General features: G+C 44.5%; 1 protein-coding gene across 1 annotated transcript in view; it reads left to right on the plus strand.

Moving 5' to 3' along the window:
• Positions 1-3: 3 nt before the first annotated feature.
• IL6R (interleukin 6 receptor) overlaps positions 4-18,796 on the plus strand; it is an 85,589-nt gene continuing 66,796 nt past the window's right edge. The window contains exon 1 of the mRNA XM_082615960.1: positions 4-407. Coding sequence (XP_082472086.1) covers positions 317-407 — 91 coding nt within the window. The 5' untranslated portion in view covers positions 4-316. The remainder of the gene's footprint in view (positions 408-18,796) is intronic.

The raw sequence follows: 18,796 nt of genomic DNA on the forward strand, positions 1-18,796 counted from the left end.
CACCTTCTGGGATGTGAGTTTCAGCTGGAAGTTGGGGCAGTGGGCGGGACTGAGGTGGATCACAGGGACTTTGTGTTCTGCTGATGGCTGGGTGCTTAGGACCTTGATTGTTTGCTTTTCCAAACACAAGCCAAACTCTCATTCCTAACACATACCCGATACGTGGGTATGTGTAGGGGAAAGGACTGGGTACATTTTTTTTTTTTTTTTTGCCGAACGCGGGCCTCTCACTGTTGTGGCCTCTCCCGTTGCGGAGCACAGGCTCCGGACCCGCAGGCTCAGTGGCCATGGCTCACGGGCCCAGCCGCTCCACGGCATGTGGGATCCTCCCGGACCGGGGCACGAACCCGTGTCCCCTGCATCGACAGGCGGACTCTCAACCACTGCTCCACCAGGAAAGCCCCCAGGTAAATATTTTGATTTTTTTTTTTTTTTTTTAACCACCACCCCATGACTTTTCCATTAGCACAGGCCTCATAGCCTCCCATCTTCCTGGCTTTTCACAGAAGTAAATATTAAAATATTAAGGAGCCTAAGTAGGGACTTCCCTGGTGGTCCACTGGTTGAGGTTCCACACTTCCAACTCAGGGATCCGTGGTCAGGGAACTAAGATCCTGAATGCCGTGCAGCTAAAAAAAAAAAAAAAAAAAAAAAGGTAGCCCAAGACTGCAGGAAGTGAAGGTTAGCAGATAAGGTGTGCTTCTGTCTTTCAGGGAGGAAGACCGGTGAGGAAGCCAGGCGAGCTCGTGTCCTAGGAGAGCTCAGGGCTAGTGCTGGACTCTGATGCCCGTCAACTCCCCCACCCCACCCTTTCGTCTTTTGACCTAGCCAGTCCTTTCTGTCATGGTGGCAGTCCTTCCTCTTCCTCCCTTTCTTCCTTCTCAAAAATAGAGATTTCTGGGAATTCCCTGGTGGTCCAGTGGTTAGGACTCCTCGGTCCCACTGCAGGGGGCCTGGGTTCAGTCCCTGGTCAGGGAACTAAGATCCTTCATGCCTCGCAGCATGGCCAAAATAAATAAGTAAATAAAAATAAATAAATAAAATACAAATATCAGTGGTGCTTAAGCTTGGAGGAAAGACATGGAGATACGATCAGTTTTCCTCTTGAGGAATAGTCCAGGGCAGGGATAGCCCACAGACCCCTGGGACACAAACTGGTACCTGCGTCCACACAGGAAGAACCTGTTCAGGTGCAAATCAGCCTTTTACCAGGCTCCTTCTGGGACCCTGAGCCTCAGGCAGCAAGTGGCATCTGGCCTCAATCCCCTCACCCCCAGGACAGAGAAACAGGCCTTAATCCCTTGAGGCTGGTTAGGCTCCCAACTTTCCTGTTCCTGCCACTTTTCACCCCGACCAAAGGGCTGCTGCCCCTCACCCTGTGACAGATCCTCAGGGTCCCCACTCCCCACCCCACCACTGCTGACCTACAAGAGAGGTTTCAGAGGACAGATGAAGTGCTATTCAAGCATGGAGAGAATGTTATCCCCCGCTTCTCAAATGAGCAGCTGAGGTCTCCCCATCACCCAGGATCCCATTATACATATCTGAGGGGCAGGGCCTGAGTTATTTTTACTCTCATTGCCTCTTCCAGATATCTTTTCTTCCATCTCTAGATAAGCATGAGTTGGAGTCTCCTGCCGCTCAGATAACCCATTTGTTCTTGATTTCCTACTTCCTTCCCTGCACTCACTGAGGACTTGGGCACCTGGCTTACTGTCTTCTGGTCCCTTCTCCTACCATTACCCTAGTGCCTTCTTGGAATGTGTGTCTGAGAAATCTGTGTGATGCCCTCACTTTGTTCTCCTTTGGCCTCCTCATTTCTGAGGGCATTCACCTCCTCTCCACAAAACAGCGCACTCCCATGGGCGCCCCACTGCCATTGGGAGTGTCACCTCTGAAAGGTCACAATCCAGCATTTGTCTGTATCCTTCAGCTCCTCTGCCTTTCACCTATACTCCCAGTACATACTACAAACTCCTCCTCTTCTGGTCGTGCAGCTCCTTTGTGTGGGCTCTTACTTGCTTCGCATCCCAGCCCATAGCCTGTGGTCTGGTATTAACCACTCTGCCCAGCAACAGTCCGATGCTGGGTCAACATGCCGTGTCCCATGGTGAGCTGTCCATGTGAAAGGAGGAAGCCACGTGACCACGTTGAGTAGAGAAGCTGGGAATTCACAGACTCCTGCCTCAGCAGGCCTGTCACACAGTGAGGCAATGCTGTGCATCTCTGCTCACTTTCATTCTGCTTCCCCTCAATGACAATTCCTAACTTTCTTCTCTTTCCTCAACTCCTTCCCACCATCTCCCACCCTACCCTGTGCAGATGGTTCTACCTCCTACTTCACAGAGGGAAATAACTTCTTCAGCTTTCCCCATCACCTACAAGTTTCACTCTGCAGAGGCAGGGCACGCAGCCCCCATCCTCTCACCTTCCATGATCCCCCATCCATTGTCCTCTTTATCTTACCTTCCCCTTCCTCGCTCATGGTTCTTCCCTTTACCAAATAAGGATGCTCAGCTTTTCCCGCACTTCCCCCCTCCTCAGCCCTGTAAACTACTTAGTGATCCGTGTCCATGTCCTCGTCCTCTTCCTGCACTCCCTACCATCCGGCTCCTCCTTGACCCACCCCTCAAATGCTCTCACCAAAATCGCCTTTGATTTCATGTGGCCAAGTCCCAGGTTTGATCTTACTTTCAATCTCTTAGTATTTGACTTTGTTGACTTATTTCCTTGAAACTCTGTCATCCATTGGCTTAAAAACAAAACAAGCAAACAAACAAAACCCCTCTTGGTTTCACTTCTGCCTCTCTGGCTGCTCCTTCTCAGTCTCCTTTCCTGGAGCTCCTTCCTCTGCTCTTCCCCACCCCCACCATGGCACCATTTTGGCTCCGAGCTCTTCTGGTCAGTGCAAGGTCCTTGAACGGCCCCATCCAAACCCATGGTTTACATAAGATTTGGGAGCGTCACCATGGTTCACCTCCAGATTGGACTTCTCCCTGCTCATCCCCAAGCTCTAGGGCCTGTATGCAACCACCCACTGGACTTTTCTCCTTGGATGCTCCACCAGCACCTCACACTCAACATGCCTCCAAATGGACATTATTCCCCCCAGCACCTGCTCCTCCTCCGGCATCCTCTGTTTCAGGGAATGACACGCTATCTTCCCAGTTACCAAAGCCAGACTCACAAGTCCTGGAGAAAACCCCATACATCTGCTCTGGTGCCACCATGTTCCATGTTGGATATTTCATCTTCCTTGATGTTTAGCATGAAATGAATTAAACTGCAATGTCCTGAGCCACTATTTCCCAGTGATTGTGACCAACCAAATTTCTGGCCCTAAGGGGGAGACATATAGGTTGAGATTCAAAACAAAGACATTTTTTCTGCCAGAAAAGCTGGATAACACTACATTCCTTGGTGCTGCAGGAGATAATGGGGAGAGACCAGAGGACTCAGGTCAGATAGGCAGGCGGCTGCAGCATCGCACCATTGCCACCCCCTCGAGCACAAAGGAGGGAGTCACTGATAAAGACCCAGGACTATGGACTGTGGTCTCTACTCAGGAGGGATCGGTTATTAGGAGATTCCCTGCACCAGCAGCTGGAGCTCTAGGGCTGAAGGGAGGAGCTGAATTCTCCCTCTTATCTCATTTCTCAGAACAAAGTTGGGAAGACTGCACCCAACTTTTTACATTGTATGGGGGAGAGTTTGGGTTTGGAGGGCTACCTCCTAAGGTCAGGGATGGGGGAGGCGATGGTTGCTCTGACTGTGTCCAGTGGAAGACACGGTGTCTGTTCCAGGCTTCAGTGCAGATGCTCCTCTGGGGCTTCATCCTCCTATCTCGAAGAACTGTGTCCTGATCCCAGTTGGAGACGCTGACCTCCTCTCTGACTCTCCCAAGACTTCTGGAAGCTTTCCAGTTCTCAGTGAGTTGCTGGGAGCTGTGCTGCAGAGGCAGCAGCTGAGCCAGCCAGGGAGGGTGTAGCCTTCATCTTGCTGAGTTGCAACAGGGAAGTCTTTCCCAAACATTTCCTAGGGCCTAGAATCCATCTAAAAAAAAAAAAAAAAAGTTATGGGGTGTTTTCCCTTAAGAAACCAGTGTTTCTGGACAAGAGCATGAGATTCCCCCTTGGCTAGGACAGCTTGAGGCTTGAGGTCTGTCTGGGCTGGAGTTTCCACAGAAATTTTCCATCTGCCCATGACTGCAGGATCCGGAGGCCCCAGCCACCCTGGGAAAGGTCAGTTCTCTGTCCCGCAGGGCCCAGCGGGGACTAGTGTGGGTCCAAGTACCAGGAAGAGGCGGAGGGGGTGCCCAGGTTTACTCAGGGCCTGCAGGAGGTGAGGAGGGGTTACGGGTGGAAGGAAAAGACCATGTCCTGCCCCACTCCCTCCGCAAGCCACTCTCTTGGCCCTGCTCGCCTCGTGGAGCCAGCCCAGTTGCCTCTCTTCCCTGATCACCCTTGGATGCAGCGCTTCTGCGGGAAACGCCTGGGTGGAGGGCTGCTGTGACAGGGCTCCAGGTTAGGAACCTGTTCCTAGCACAGGGAGAGATGCTGGAGGCATCTCACAGAGCGTGCCTCTGTTCCTCATAGCGGCCCTGGGCTCCCCTACCAGCACAACGGGAGGAAGGCCAGCGGTTGCCCCTGCAGGGAAAGTGGCTTCTCCAACGCCTGGTGACTTGCGGGGCCAGAGCGGAAAACGCGAGAGCTTGGATCTTGGGGTTGGGTCTTTACCGGAGAGGAAGGGACGACTCCTAGAAACTCAGCAAGTCTGATCTGTGGGAGTGTTAATCCAAATTTTAGAAACAGACTGACTGAAATAAACAGGTGTTTATTTGGGGCTTGTTAGGACTGCAGCCTGGGAGACACAAATTCAAGAAGCACTTGGGACTTCCCTGGTGGCGCAGTGGTTGAGAGTCCGCCTGCCGATGCAGGGGACATGGGTTCGTGCCCCGGTCCGGGAAGATCCCACATGCCGTGGAGCGGCTGGGCCCGTGAGCCATGGCCGCTGAGCCTGCGCATCCGGAGCCTGTGCTCTGCAACGGGAGAGGCCACAACAGTGAGAGGCCCGCGTACCGCAAAAAAAAAAAAAAAAAAAAAAAGAAGAAGCACTTGAATTGTGTTCTGCTGGACTACAAAGTGGGAGAGGTTTGTAAAGGCAGAAACTGCAAGGTTACAGTTAGTTACATGAGTTATCAAGAATTATAATCGAAGCTGGCAAGGACTAAGGGTGCTGGTTAAGGGCTTCCCTGGTGGCGCAGTGGTTGAGAATCTGCCTGCTGATGCAGGGGACATGGGTTTGTGCCCCAGTCCGGGAAGATCCCACATGGCACAGAGCGGCTGGGCCCATGAGCCATGGCCGCTGAGCCTGAGCATCCGGAGCCTACGCTCTGCAACGGGAGAGGCCACAGCAGTGAGAGGCCCGCGTACAGCAAAAAAAAAAAAAAAAAAAAAAAAGGGTGCTGGTTAAGTGAGGATTCGTTGGGGTCCAAGTGGTTGCATAGTTACAAGGGGAGACCATATGGTTGCAGGTGGCAGGTGTTGCTCTGAATATGTTGGTGGTGTCCCTCAGTCTGGTAGAATTCAAAGAAAGCGCAAGTTCTCAGTGGTGCAGAGTCGTGTCTGACACCAGATCCTCAATGGCCTCCTGACTCCATTTTTAAATGCCTGAACTGTGATTACTCTTGTTGACAAAAAAATGTTGCCTGCCATTTCAGTAATCAATGAATGTTGCCCACCATCAAGCCATGGGCCACTGCAGCCAGCCCCAGCGGTACACCCTGAAGGGAATTCAGGATGGAAAAAAAACAGGATGCTGGCCCTAGAGAGTTAAGATACATATCAAAGGAATAATTTCAGTGATCCCAGACTCTTGCACCTTTCCATACACAGAAAAGCACTAAAATCATTAACTTGAGACGTCTCTTTTTTTGTGATTAGCAGTAATCTTTTGACGTTTGACTACTGTTTTTTGTTTTGTTTTGTTTGTTTGTTTTGTGGTATGCAGGCCTCTCACTGTTGTGGCCTCTCCCAATGCGGAGCACAGGCTCCGGACATGCAGGCCCAGCGGCCATGGCTCACGGGCCCAGCCGCTCCGCGGCATGTGGGATCCTCCCGGACCGGGGCACGAACCCGTGTCCCCTGCATCGGCAGGCGGACTCTCAACCACTGCGCCACCAGGGAAGCCCCCACATAACTTTTTATATGTACTGGGAAACCGAAAAATTTTGTGTGACTTGCTTTATTGTGATGTTCACTGTATTGCAGTCTGTACTGAACCCACAATACCTCCGAGGTCTGCCTGTACTTATTAAATCACAATATCCCATTTCCCTCTCCCTCTATCCCCTGGCAACCACCATTCTACTCTCTGTTTCTATGAATTTCACTACTTTAGATACCTCATGTAAATGCAATTTTACAATATTTTTTTATGAAAAAAATTTTCATATTTTTTATGACTGACACTTCATTTAGCATAATGTCTTCAAGGTTCATTTGCATTGTGGCTTGTATCAGTATTTCCCTGTTTAAAGGCCAAATAATATTCCACTGTATGTCTATGCCACATTTTGTTTCTCTAGTTATCCATTGATGGACATTTGGGTTGTTTCCACCTCTTGTCTATTATAAGTAGTGCTACAATGAACATGGGTGTGCAAATATCTCTTCAATGTCCTGCTTTCAGTTCTTTTGGGTATATACCCAGAGGTGGGATTGATTTTCTTGAGAAACCTTCATATTGTTTCCCAGAGTGGCTGCACCATTTTACTTTCTCACCTACAGTGCACAAGGGTTCCAATTCTCCATATCCTCAACAAAACTTATTTTGTGAGGTTTGGGTTTTGTTTGTTTGTTTTTGGTAGCAGCCATCCAATGGGTGTGCAAATTTTCTTTATATACTTCAACTAAAATATCGTGTAACAGATTGGAGACAGAAGCTGACATGAGAATCAAGCTGTCTTTTTTTTTTTTTTTTTTTGTGGTATGCGGGCCTCTCACTGCTGTGGCCTCTCCCGTTGTGGAGCACAGGCTCCAGACGCGCAGGCTCAGCGGCCATGGCTCACGGGCCCAGCTGCTCCGCGGCACGTGGGATCTTCCCGGACCGGGGCACGAACCCATGTTCCCTGCATCGGCAGGCGGACTCTCAACCACTGCGCCACCAGGGAAGCCCTCAAGCTGTCTTTTATAAGACAGAATTAAAATAAAAGTAAAAAATGTAAAACAATGCCACTCTTATTTCTGTTTCTTTTTTTGAACAAACAAACAACAACAAAAAAAAACCTAAATAAAATATATGTTATTTGTAATGGTCTAATTTATTATTTCAGAATGAATTAAAGTATACATAGTTTTAAATTCCCAATTTTAATTTCTAATATGGTAAATATTGTTACATATTATCCACATAAAGAAAAGCTCTTTGAGGTCCTCAATTACTTTGTAAATTGTGGTAAAATAGATTAGCATAAAACTTGCTGTTGTAACCACTTAAAAACGTACAATTCAGTGGTGTTAAGTATGTTCATAATGTTGTTCAACCATTACCACTATTTAGTTCCAGAACCTATTCATCACCCCAAATGGAAACCTTGTGCCATTAAGCAGTCGCTCTTATTTCCCCACCCGCCACAGCCCTTGACAGCCACTAATCTGCTCTCTATTTTCGATGAACTTGCATATTCTGGGTATTTCATATAAATGGAAACATATAACATATAGCCTTTTGCGTCTCTGACTTCTTTCACGCAGCATTACGTTTTCAATTTTCATCCGTGTTGTAACATGTATTATTACTTGATTCCTTTTTTTGGCCAAATAATATGTCATTGTGTGAATATACCACATTTTGTTTATCCATTCATCTGTTGATAAACATTTGGGCTGTTTCCACCTTTTGGCTATTGTGAATAGGGCTGCTGTGAACCTTTGTGTGCAAGTTTTTTGTTTGAACACAAAGAATGGTGTTTTCCATTCTTTTGTGCATATACTAAGAGTGAAACTGCTGGTCATACTGGCAATTCAATGTTTAACTTATCAAGGAACTGCCAAACTATTTTCCATGGTGTCTGCACCATTTTACATTCAGCAGTGTATGAGTGTACAAGTTTCTCCACATTTTTTCCAATACTTATTTTCCCCTTTAAAATTCTTTCTTATTAGGGCCATTCATTTTGAGGGTATATATCATTGTGGTTTTGTTTTGTTTTGCTTTTTTAAATATTTATTTATTTGGCTGCATCGAGTCATATTTGCGGCACGCAGGATCTTCGTTGCGGCATGCAGGATCTTTGTTGCAGCATGCGGAATCTTTCCTTGCAGCTCATGGGCTTCTCTAGTTGTGTTGCGCAGGCTCATTAGTTACAGCGTGCAGGCTTAATTGCCTCACAGCATGTGGGATCTTAGTTCCCCAACCAGGGATTGAACCCGCATCCCCTGCATTGAAAGACAGATTCCTAACCACTGGACCACGAGGGAAGTCCCTCATTGTGATTTTGATTTGCATTTTCCTACTGACTAATGACGTTGAGCATCTTTTCATGTGCTTCTTGGCCATTTGTATAGCTCTTCTGGGGAACTATCTATTCAAGTCTTTGCCTTTTTTTTTTTTTTTTTTGCTTTGTTTTGTTTTTCGTTTTTGAGTTTTAAGAGTTCTTTATGTATTCTGGACCCTTATCACATATATGATTTACAAATATTTTCTCCCATTCTGTGGATTATTTTTTCACTCTCTTGATAGTATCCTTTGAAACATAAAAGCTTTTTTAAAATTATGTATTTTATTTTATTTTATTTTTTTAACATAAAAGCTTTTAATTCAGTTTTTTTTGTTAATTAATTTATTTTTGGCTGCATTGGGTCTTTGTTGCTGTGTGCAGGCTTTCTCTAGTTGTGGTGAGTGGGGGCTACTCTTCATTGTGGTGCGCGGGCTTCTCATTGCAGTGGCTTCTCTTGTTGTGGAGCACGGGCTCTAGGCATGTTGCCTTCAGTAGTTGTGGCTCACGGGCTCAGTATGTGTGGCTTGTGGGCTCTAGAGAGCAGGCTGTGTAGTTGTGGCACACGGGCTTAGTTGCTCTGCGGCATATGGGATCTCCTGGACCAGAGCTCGAACCCATGTCTCCTGCATTGGCAGGCAGATTCTTAACCACTGCGCCACCAGGGAAGCCCAAAACTTTTAATTTTGATGAAGTCCAGCTTATCTATTTTTTCTTTTGTTGCTTGAAGTTTTGGTAACATAATTTACAAACCAACACCAAATCCAAGGTCATGAATATTTACCCCTATGCTTTCTCCTAAGAGTTTAAAAAATTTTTTTTAATAGTTTTACCTCTTAAATTTAGGTCTGTGATCCATTTTGAGTTATCTTTGCTATGCAGTGTGAGATAAGAGTCCAACTTCATTCTTTTACGTGTGGATGTCCAGTTGTGTTCTTAATAATTTTTGAGAGTATAAAGGGATCTTTCAACCAAAAATTTAAAAAATTTCTGGTCTAAAGTATCCAACAAAAATAGTAAAAGAATGTATAACTAAGAATTGAACAGAAGGGAAAATTAATTCATCCAAAGAAGTCAGAGTGACAGGAAAATAAAAATAGAAAAGATGAAATAAATATAAAACAAATGATAAGATGGTAAGATTTAAATCCAAATATATTAGTAATTCAATTACTGTAAAGAACAAAATTCCCTAATTAAAAGACAAAGACTGTTGAATTGCATAAAAAAAAAAAAACTCAACTGTATGCTGCTTACAGGAGACACACGTTAATTATAAGGATACAGAAAGGTTAAAAGTAAAAAGAAGGGGCTTCCCTGGTGGTGCAGTGGTTGAGAGTCCGCCTGCCGATGCAGGGGACATGGGTTCGTGGCCCGGTCTGGGAGGATCCCACATGCCATGGAGCAGCTGGGCCTGTGAGCCATGGCCGCTGAGCCTGTGCGTCTGGAGCCTGTGCTCTGCAACGGGAGAGGCCACAACAGTGAGAGGCCCACGTACCACAAAAAAAAAAAAAAAAAAAAAGTAAAAGGAAGGAAGAGGTATATAATGCAAATGGTATCTAAAAGATAGCTGGCAGGCTACAGGTCTATCAAGCAAAGTAGATTTTAATATAAGAGGTATTACTAGAAATAAAGAGGAAAGTTTCAAAAGGATAAAAAGACCAGAAAGATATGATAATTCTAAATTATATGTACTTAATAACATAGCTTAAAAATATACAAAGCAAAAAAGGACAGAACTAAAAGGAGAAAAAGACATATCCACAATCATAGCAGGAGATTTTAACACATTTCTCTCAGTAATTGATAGAATAAGGAGATTAAAAACATAAATAAAGATATAAAAATGTGAAAAATACAATTAAGAAACTTGATTGAATGTGACATATACACTACTGCCACCCATGATTGCAAAATTTACATTGTTTTCAAGAGCACATGGAACACTGAACAAAATTTTTCCTGTTTTTGGCTGCGTTGGGTCTTTGTTGCTGCTTGCGGGCTTTCTCTAGTTGCGGCGAGTAGGGGCTACTCTTCGTTGCAGTCCGCGGGCTTCTCACTGCGGTGGGTTCTCTTGTTATGGAGCACAGGCTCTAGGCACTCAGGCTTCAGTAGTTGCAGCACGCAGTTTCAGTAGTTGTGGCTTGCAGGCTGTAATTGTGGTGCACGAGCTTTGTTGCTCCATGGCACGTGGGATCTTCCCAGACCAGGGATCGAACCGTGTCCCCTGCGTTGGCAGGCAGATTCTATTTTTTTAAATTAATTAATTTATTTTTGGCTGCGTTGGGTCTTCGTTGTTGCACTCGGGCTTTTTCTAGTTGCGGCGAGCAGGGGCTACTCTTCATTGTGGTGCGCGGGCTTCTCATTGTGGTGGCTTCTCTTGTTGCAGAGCACGGGCTCTAGGCGCACGGGCTTCAGTAGTTGCGGCACGCGGGCTTAGTTGCTTCACGGCATGTGGGATCTTCCTGGACCAGGACTCGAACTCGAGTCTCTTGCATTGGCAGGAGGATTCTTAACTACTGCACCACCAGAGAAGCCCGGCAAGCAGATTCTTAACCACTGTGCTACCAGGGAAGTTTCAACACTGAACAAAACAGACCATGTATCAGATCATAAAATAAGTCTCAACATATTTTAAAGGATTAACATGATACAGAAAAGTTCTCTTACCACAATGGACTTAATGTAGATAGTAACACTGTAGTAAAAAGATAAGTAGAAATCTACAAATGGCTGGAAATTAGGTAATACACTTCTTAGTAACCCATGAACAAAAAGAAGAAGTCACAACAATGAGAAAGTAGTTTGAACTGAATGACATTAAAACTATAACATACCAAAACTTAGGGAATGCAGCTATACCCAGTCTCAGAGAGAAAGTTATATCTTTAAGTGCATATATTAGAAAAGAGGAAAGGCTGAAAATCAATGATATAATAATCAATTTTCAAGATCAGGAAAAAAACCCCAGCACATTAAACCCAAAGAGAGTAGGAGGAAGGAAATAAATTTAAGAACAGAAATTAATGAAATAGAAAACAAACATATAATAGTATGAATCAACAAAGCAAGAGCTGTTTTTTTGAAAGAACTAATACAATTGATGACCTCCCTGGCAAGACTGATAAACTTTTTTTTAAAAAGGCACAAATTGGGACTTCCCTGGTGGCACAGTGAATAAGACTCTGTACTCCCAATGCAGGGGGCCTGGGGTCAGGGAACTACATCCCACATGCATGTATGTTGCAAGAAAGAGTTTGCATGCCACAACTAAGGAGCCGGCGAGCCGCAACTAAGGAGCCCACCTGCTGCAACTAAGACCCAGTGCAACAAAATTTTAAAAAATAAATTAATTAAAAAAAAAATAAAAGGCACACATTACCAATATCAATAATGAAAAGAGAGATATCACAATAAACATTAAAGAGGTAATAAGGGGGTAATTCCCTCTAGGTCCAGTGGTTAGGACTCTGTGCTTTCACTGCCGAGGGCCTGGGTTTGATCCCTGGTAGGGGAACTAGGATCCCACAAGCTGTGAGGCCAAAAAAAAAAAAAAAAAGATAATAAGAGGATACTGTGAACAATTCTACATAAATAAACATGAAATTTCCAATGAAATAGTCAAATTCCATGAAGAATACTTTTCAAAACAGAAACAAGTAGAAAATCTGAGTCTGAAGATTCTGTATGTGTTAAAGAATTTGTATCTAAAAATTAAAGATCTTTCAACAAAGAGAACTCCAGGTCCAGGTGGCTTCACTGGTGAATTCCAATAAACACCAAAGCAAAAAGTAAAAACATTCTTCTGATTCATTTTGTGAGATCACCATAACCTTGATAACAAAAACTGATAAGAACATTAATAAAAATATGTAGGCTAATCTTTCTTATGAATATAAATGCAAAAAATCCTAAATAATACATAGCAAATTGATTCTAACTATATATAAAAAACTTATTACATCACAAAAAATTTGGACTTATTCTAGGAAAGCAAGACTGGTGTAAGAGTTGAAAATTTATCAATGTAATTTCATATTAACAGAGTAAGTGAGAAAAACACATGGCTATCTCAATAGATACAGAAAAAGTGCCTGATAAAATTCTATACAATTCATAATAAAACCTCTTAGAAAACTAGACATAGAAGGAAACTTCCTTACTCTGATGAAGAGTATAGTAAAACCTACATCTTACGTCATGACTTGATAGTGAAATATTGAAAGCTTTCCTCCCGAGACTGAGAATGAGACAAAGTTATCCACTATCATCACTTCCAGTCAATATTGTTCTGAAGGCTCTAGTCAATGTAATAGGCAAGAAAAAGAAATAAAAATGGCAAGTATTGGAAAGAAAGAAAGAAAGAAAGAAAGAAAGAAAGAAAGAAAGAAAGAAAGAAAGAAAGAAAAGAAAGAAAGAAAGGAAGAAATCATTGCTGCAGATAACATGATTGTGTACATAGAAAACCCAAAAGATTCTATAGATAAATTATTACCATTAATAAATGAATTAGGAAGATTATGGATGCAAGGTCAAATAAAAATTGATTGCATTTCTATATACATCAACAATAACATGTTCTTTTAAATAAATAGTGCTGGAACAATTGAATGTATATGGAAAAAGTAAATATTGACCCTTACACCCATACACAAAAAAATTAATTCAAAATGAATCATAGGCCAAAGTATAAAAGGTAAGACAATAAAGCTTCTAGAAGAAAACAAAGAAGGCTATTTTTATGACCTTGAAGTAGAGAGAAAGTTAAGACATAAAACATACTAACTTAATACTTAAATACTAAAATATTAAGTAAAGCTAAATGTACGCCTACTCTGTGACTAGAAAATTCACTCCTAGGTGAGAGAAATATGGGCATATGTTATCAAAAGACACGTACAAGAATGTCCAGAGCAACATTATTCACAATAGCCAAAAAGTCAAAAGAGTCTAAGTGTCTAACAACAGAATGGATAAACAAATTGTACATTCATACAATGAGATACTACATGGCAATAGAAAGGATGAACTAGGGCTACACACAACAACACGGCTTAATCTCAGAGACATTATGTTGAGTAAAATAAGCCAGACACAAAGGATAACATTATATATGACTTCATTTATGCCCAAATCAAGAAGAAGCAGAACCAGCAATAGTCATTCTCACAATAGTGGTTACTCGTATGGTGCTGGGGTTGGGGAAGAACCTTCAGGGATGCTAGGAATATTCTATATCTTGGTCTGGGTGAAGTTTTCATGAATGTATACATATGCAAAAATTCATTGAACTATGCGCTTAAGGTCTACACTTAGTGTACCTCATGGCTATGTATAATATGTTTCAATTTGAAAAGTATTTTAAAAAAGAAAAATACCATTTATAATAAGCTTCCAAAACAAATATCTAGAAATAACCCTAATCAGTGAACCATCCATGTGATCACATCTGAAACCTCCCTAGTGCTCTGCTGCTCCAGACACTACCCCCACTTCCCCAAAGGTAACCTCTATCCTCACCCCCAGCACCATAGATCAGTTTTGCCAGTTTTTACACTTTATATAAATTGAATCAGGCAGCCTGATATTTTGTGTCTTTTACATTCATGAGATTCATCCATCACGTGCTGTACAAAAACAGTCAGTGGGCCTGATGTGGCCCAAAGGCTAGGGTTTGCTGACCCTGAGCTGGAGTATCAGAAAAGTCTAAATAGCCATGAATGGGCTTCACCTCAGCTGTCCTGCCATCCTTTGGGCGATGGTGGTGCCAGGGGACAATGCTCCAAGGATTGCTCTGGCGCTACCTTTTCCCAGGTCTCACATCTGCATTCAACATGATCCAGAGCAGGAGGGAGGAAGTGTCTCCTTTGCTATCCATCATGTCTGTCCTCAAACTGAACCCGGGGAGTGCTGTGCAGTGTGTGTGTGTGTGTGTGTGTGTGTGTGTGTGTGTGTGTAATGTGGGGTGTTCTAAGTGTGAGGCCCAGGGCAGGAGCCCCACTTACTGATGTCAAGTCAATGTTCTTGAATGCAAGAGCACTGTTTATTGAGGCTGTAGCCCAGACAGCAAGGAGAAAGAGGCCAGAGATGAGGCAAGACATAAAAGCAGAGGTGGCTTCTGGAGAACCCTTTCCTTGGCTGAGGCATTTCAGTCTGATACTGGGAATAAGCCATAGCCCATGAGGGGTGTAAAGTGGAGGAGAGCCTGCCCCACTCCAACTCAACTGGAGTGAGGCTTTTTGGGTCCTTCTCACACTGCCCTTTCCTATGGTTCAAAGATAACAATAGGACTAACTTCCAGTGTATTCATTTCTCATGTTATTCATTGAATTTAGAGTTCCTCCCCTCTAATCCCCTCCTCTCCATCACCTTGGGAAGGGTGGAGATCCAGGAAAGGGATGGGGTGTGGTGCCTGGAGGCTGAAGTGTACATCTTGATTGTTTAACTTGGGGACCCTGAGGGCAGAGGGCTGGAGGGTGGGGAGGGGAAAGGAAGGCACTGGAAAGTCCCGTGAGCCTGGCAGGTCACAGATCACAAAGCCCATCTAGAGGAGAGAGCCTGATTCTAAAAGCAAGGAGGAAACGATAGGCAGTTCCTCACTAGTTTGTAGCAGCAGAGCTGCAGGCATTTCTGTACATGGGTAGGTGTAGACCTCTTCTTCCAGATGGAGCAGTCGTCTCCCCGTGCTCAGAATCTACACTGCTGCTTTCTCCTCCTGCAGATCCCACAGCCTGTTCTGTTTTTAGCCACATTTTTGTGTGCAGCTCCAAACTCTGACAGCTTTATTTAAAACACCCTTATTTTACCCGCCCCCCCCCCCCCATTTGGTTTGTATTTTGGCTGGGTATAGAATTCTAGGTTGGAGATACTTTCCTATCACAATTTTGAAAGCACTGCTCCATTGCCTTCTTTCTTCTAGTGTTGCTATGGAGACCAAGCCATTCTGATTCCTGTTCCTATCAGTCTGGATTCAATCAGGAGACAGGAACACACAGTGATTTACACAGGGAAGTTTACTATAAAAAAGTATTAGGGCTTCCCTGGTGGCGCAGTGGTTGAGAGTCCACCTGCCGATGCAGGGGACATGGGTTCGTGCCCCGGTCTGGGAAGATCCCACATGCCGCGGAGCGGCTGGGCCCGTGAGCCATGGCCGCTGAGCCTGCGCGTCTGGAGCCTGTGCTCCGCAACGGGAGAGGCCACAGCAGTGAGAGGCCCACGTACCGCAAAAAAAAAAAAAAAAAAAAAAAAGTATTAAAGTGGGAATTCCCTGGTGATCCAGTGGTTAGGACTTGGTGTTTTCACTGCTGAGGGCACGGGTTCAATCCCTGATCTCACAAGCCATGCAGTGTGGCCAAAAAAAAAAAAAAAAAGTGTTAAAGTATGATAAAAGAATGATTATAAGATGTAAGAGAACTCTATGGTATCTGAGGGCTGAGGGAGATATCCAAGGAAGAATACATTTGGAAGGGATCTCTCCCTGAGGCAGGGGTTCAGACCTAACTGGAGAAAGTATAGTTGCAGCCCAGTGGATAGCAGAGAAGGGTGTTGGTTTGCTTGGCAGGCAGGAAGCAACCCTTCAGGGCATAGGTGAGCCACAGCTGGTAGTCCGGCATACAAAGAGGGTGGGAGCACTGGTGCAGTAGGCCTGCAGTGCACAGAGTCCATATGTGAAAGGTCACAGCATCGGGAGGACAGTGGGGCATGTGGCTGGGGCAGAGCAACCCAGGGTGTCCTTCCCTCCCACCTCTGACCAATGGTGCAGCTGCTGGACCCAGCAGGAAAAGCCCCTTCCTCTTGCAATGTCCCTCCAGCACCTTCTACCTAGAAAGCTTAATAGCGAGCAACAGCTTGCTCGCTGTGAGAGATGCTTAAAAGAATCCCCCACAACGCAGCCAAAAATAAATAAATAAATCGATTGATTAACTGGTAAAAAAAGAATCCCATCCATCATCACGGAGAAGGTATTAAAAGGCAGGTCTGGAGCTGAGAAACAGTACATTGGTTACTGGCACATTGATTCTTTGTGGTGATTATTTTTCCTCTCTTGCTGAAAGTTTGTAAAAGTCTTTCTTTGTCTTCAGTGTTTCCTTGGTGTGGGTCTAGTTTCATTCCTTGTTTTAGACACTCAGCTGGCTCTTTCAGTCCAAGAACTCATGTCTTTTAGTTCTGAGAAATCTTGAATTATTCAAATTATTTTTTCCTCTCTATTTTCTCTTTTCTCTCTTATTATTCAAATAGTGTACTTCTTGGACTGTTTTTCTCATTTTCTTATCTCTTCCTTTTATACTCTATTGCTTTGGGTTTTTTTGGCTATAGTTTCTGGAACATTTCTTTAACTTTATCTTTCAACTCTTCTACTGAGGTTTTTTTTTTTTTTTTTTTTTTTTGCGGTATGCGGGCCTCTCACTGTTGGGGCCTCTCCCATTGCAGAGCACAGGCTCTGGACGCCCAGGCTCAGCGGCCATGGCTCATGGGCCCAGCCGCTCCGTGGCATGTGGGATCTTCCCGGACCGGGGCATGAACCCGCGTCCCCTGCATCGGCAGGCGGACTCTCAAACCACTGCGCCACCAGGGAAGCCCCTTCTACTGAGTTTTTAATTTCTGCTGTCATGTTTTTAATTTTCAAAGAGCTCTTTTTTGATCCTTGAACAGTTTTTCCTCTTTTTAAATAGCATTTCATTTTTGTTTCATGGACATAATGTCTTTCAGTGTCTCTCTGCGAATATCAGTGATACTTTTTAAAAAGTCTTCTTCCTGCACAGACTCTGTTTCAACAAGTTGCTTTTCATTCTGTTTTTTTGTTTGTTGGTATCTTCTATGCTGAAGGTTTTTACTCAGGTGTCTGTTAATCCTAGACAGTCTGATTATTTCTGAGAAGCAAACTGTATCAGTCAGGTCCCAGCAGTAAACATAGTTTCACTCAAACTAGGATAATTTCAGGAGGGTTTATTTGCAAAATGGCTGTTTACAAAGGCAGAGTGGAGGAGCTGCATCTGTGGTGGAGAGACACATGGAGGCCAAGGTGACATCAGAGAGGAACAGAAGGGCAAACGGCCCAACCTCGCCTTCCTCCCTCCCTCCTGTTTACTTCCTGGCTTCCACGTTGGTCAAACCAACCAGAAGTTGGAGGGTGCGGGAGCCTGCTCATCTTCCATACCTGGGAGCATCCCCCAACAGAGGGCAGGGCGGGGGAGCAGATGGGAAATATCTGACACAGGAAACGAAATGCTGACCGGAAGCTCTGTAGGGGGGTATCTGAGTGGGACTGTTTGCTGAGAAAATTCCCAAATGTCTGAATCTTTAGGTCTTTCCTCTCAGGCTCCTCAGATTTCCCGGAGAAGAATCTAGTAGTCGCCTTCCAGGGGGGAACACTGGTCTGGCCCCCCGTATTCTGGTTGCTGAAAGAAGCAGAGGGCTGTGGGCCTCGGCATGTAGCATTCAGCATACACACAGCCAATCCTCTTCTTCTAGAAACCTCGCCTATGCTCTCAAATGTGCCTGGTGTCCCCCAGTTCAGAGGTCCTGTTTTGCCCTGTTTAGAGAATAAACCTGCAGATTTCTGTGGGAGTGAAAGGGAGACAGTTACCCCATAATAGAAGGTAGAAGAGGGAGATCGAGAGAGCTGCCTCTTAGATAGCTTTCAACCACCCCTCACTATTCACACACACACACACACACACACTCAGTTTCAGAGGCCTTTGGAACTGTCAGCTCATGAGTCTTTTGAGGATTTAGTGGAATAAATTGTCTTTCCCTGCTGGCAGTTTAGGATTTGGCTTTCTCAAGTTGGCTAAGTCAGTTACCACTGACACACGGGTGACTTTCTGGTTCCTGGCCTCTGTCTGGAAGTCTCAAGTCTTCTTTGGCTGAAACACAGTATATCTGGGGAGGGCTTATGGGAAGGGGGAAGAAAAGGCATCCTGGGGCCAGAGTGTGAAGTGTTTTGAGGCGATTGTACTTTTCTCTAGAGGCTGTGGGTTTGGGGATGGAGCTAACAACTTGGGTCTAGCTATGTGGGCCCTTTGGTTAGTTTATCTGGGTCCCAATTTTCTATTGGCTGACTCAGTAGGGTGTGTGGAAGGAAGCAATGAACTATAAAGTGCTATACCGTGATACATTATTTTTCAAATGCAGACAGAATTTTCCTGTCTTTATGTCTTCGCTAATACCGTTGCTTTTGCTTGGAATTTTCTCTGTCTTCTCCCTCACCTCTCCATCTCTATTTACAGACATGGTACATTTAAGTCCAGCTCAGTGTCAACTCCACTATGAAATTGATGTCCTCAAACTGAATAGGAA

Source organism: Mesoplodon mirus (assembly GCF_964341445.2).
Source record: "Mesoplodon mirus genome assembly, chromosome: 3".
NCBI lineage: Eukaryota > Metazoa > Chordata > Mammalia > Artiodactyla > Ziphiidae > Mesoplodon > Mesoplodon mirus.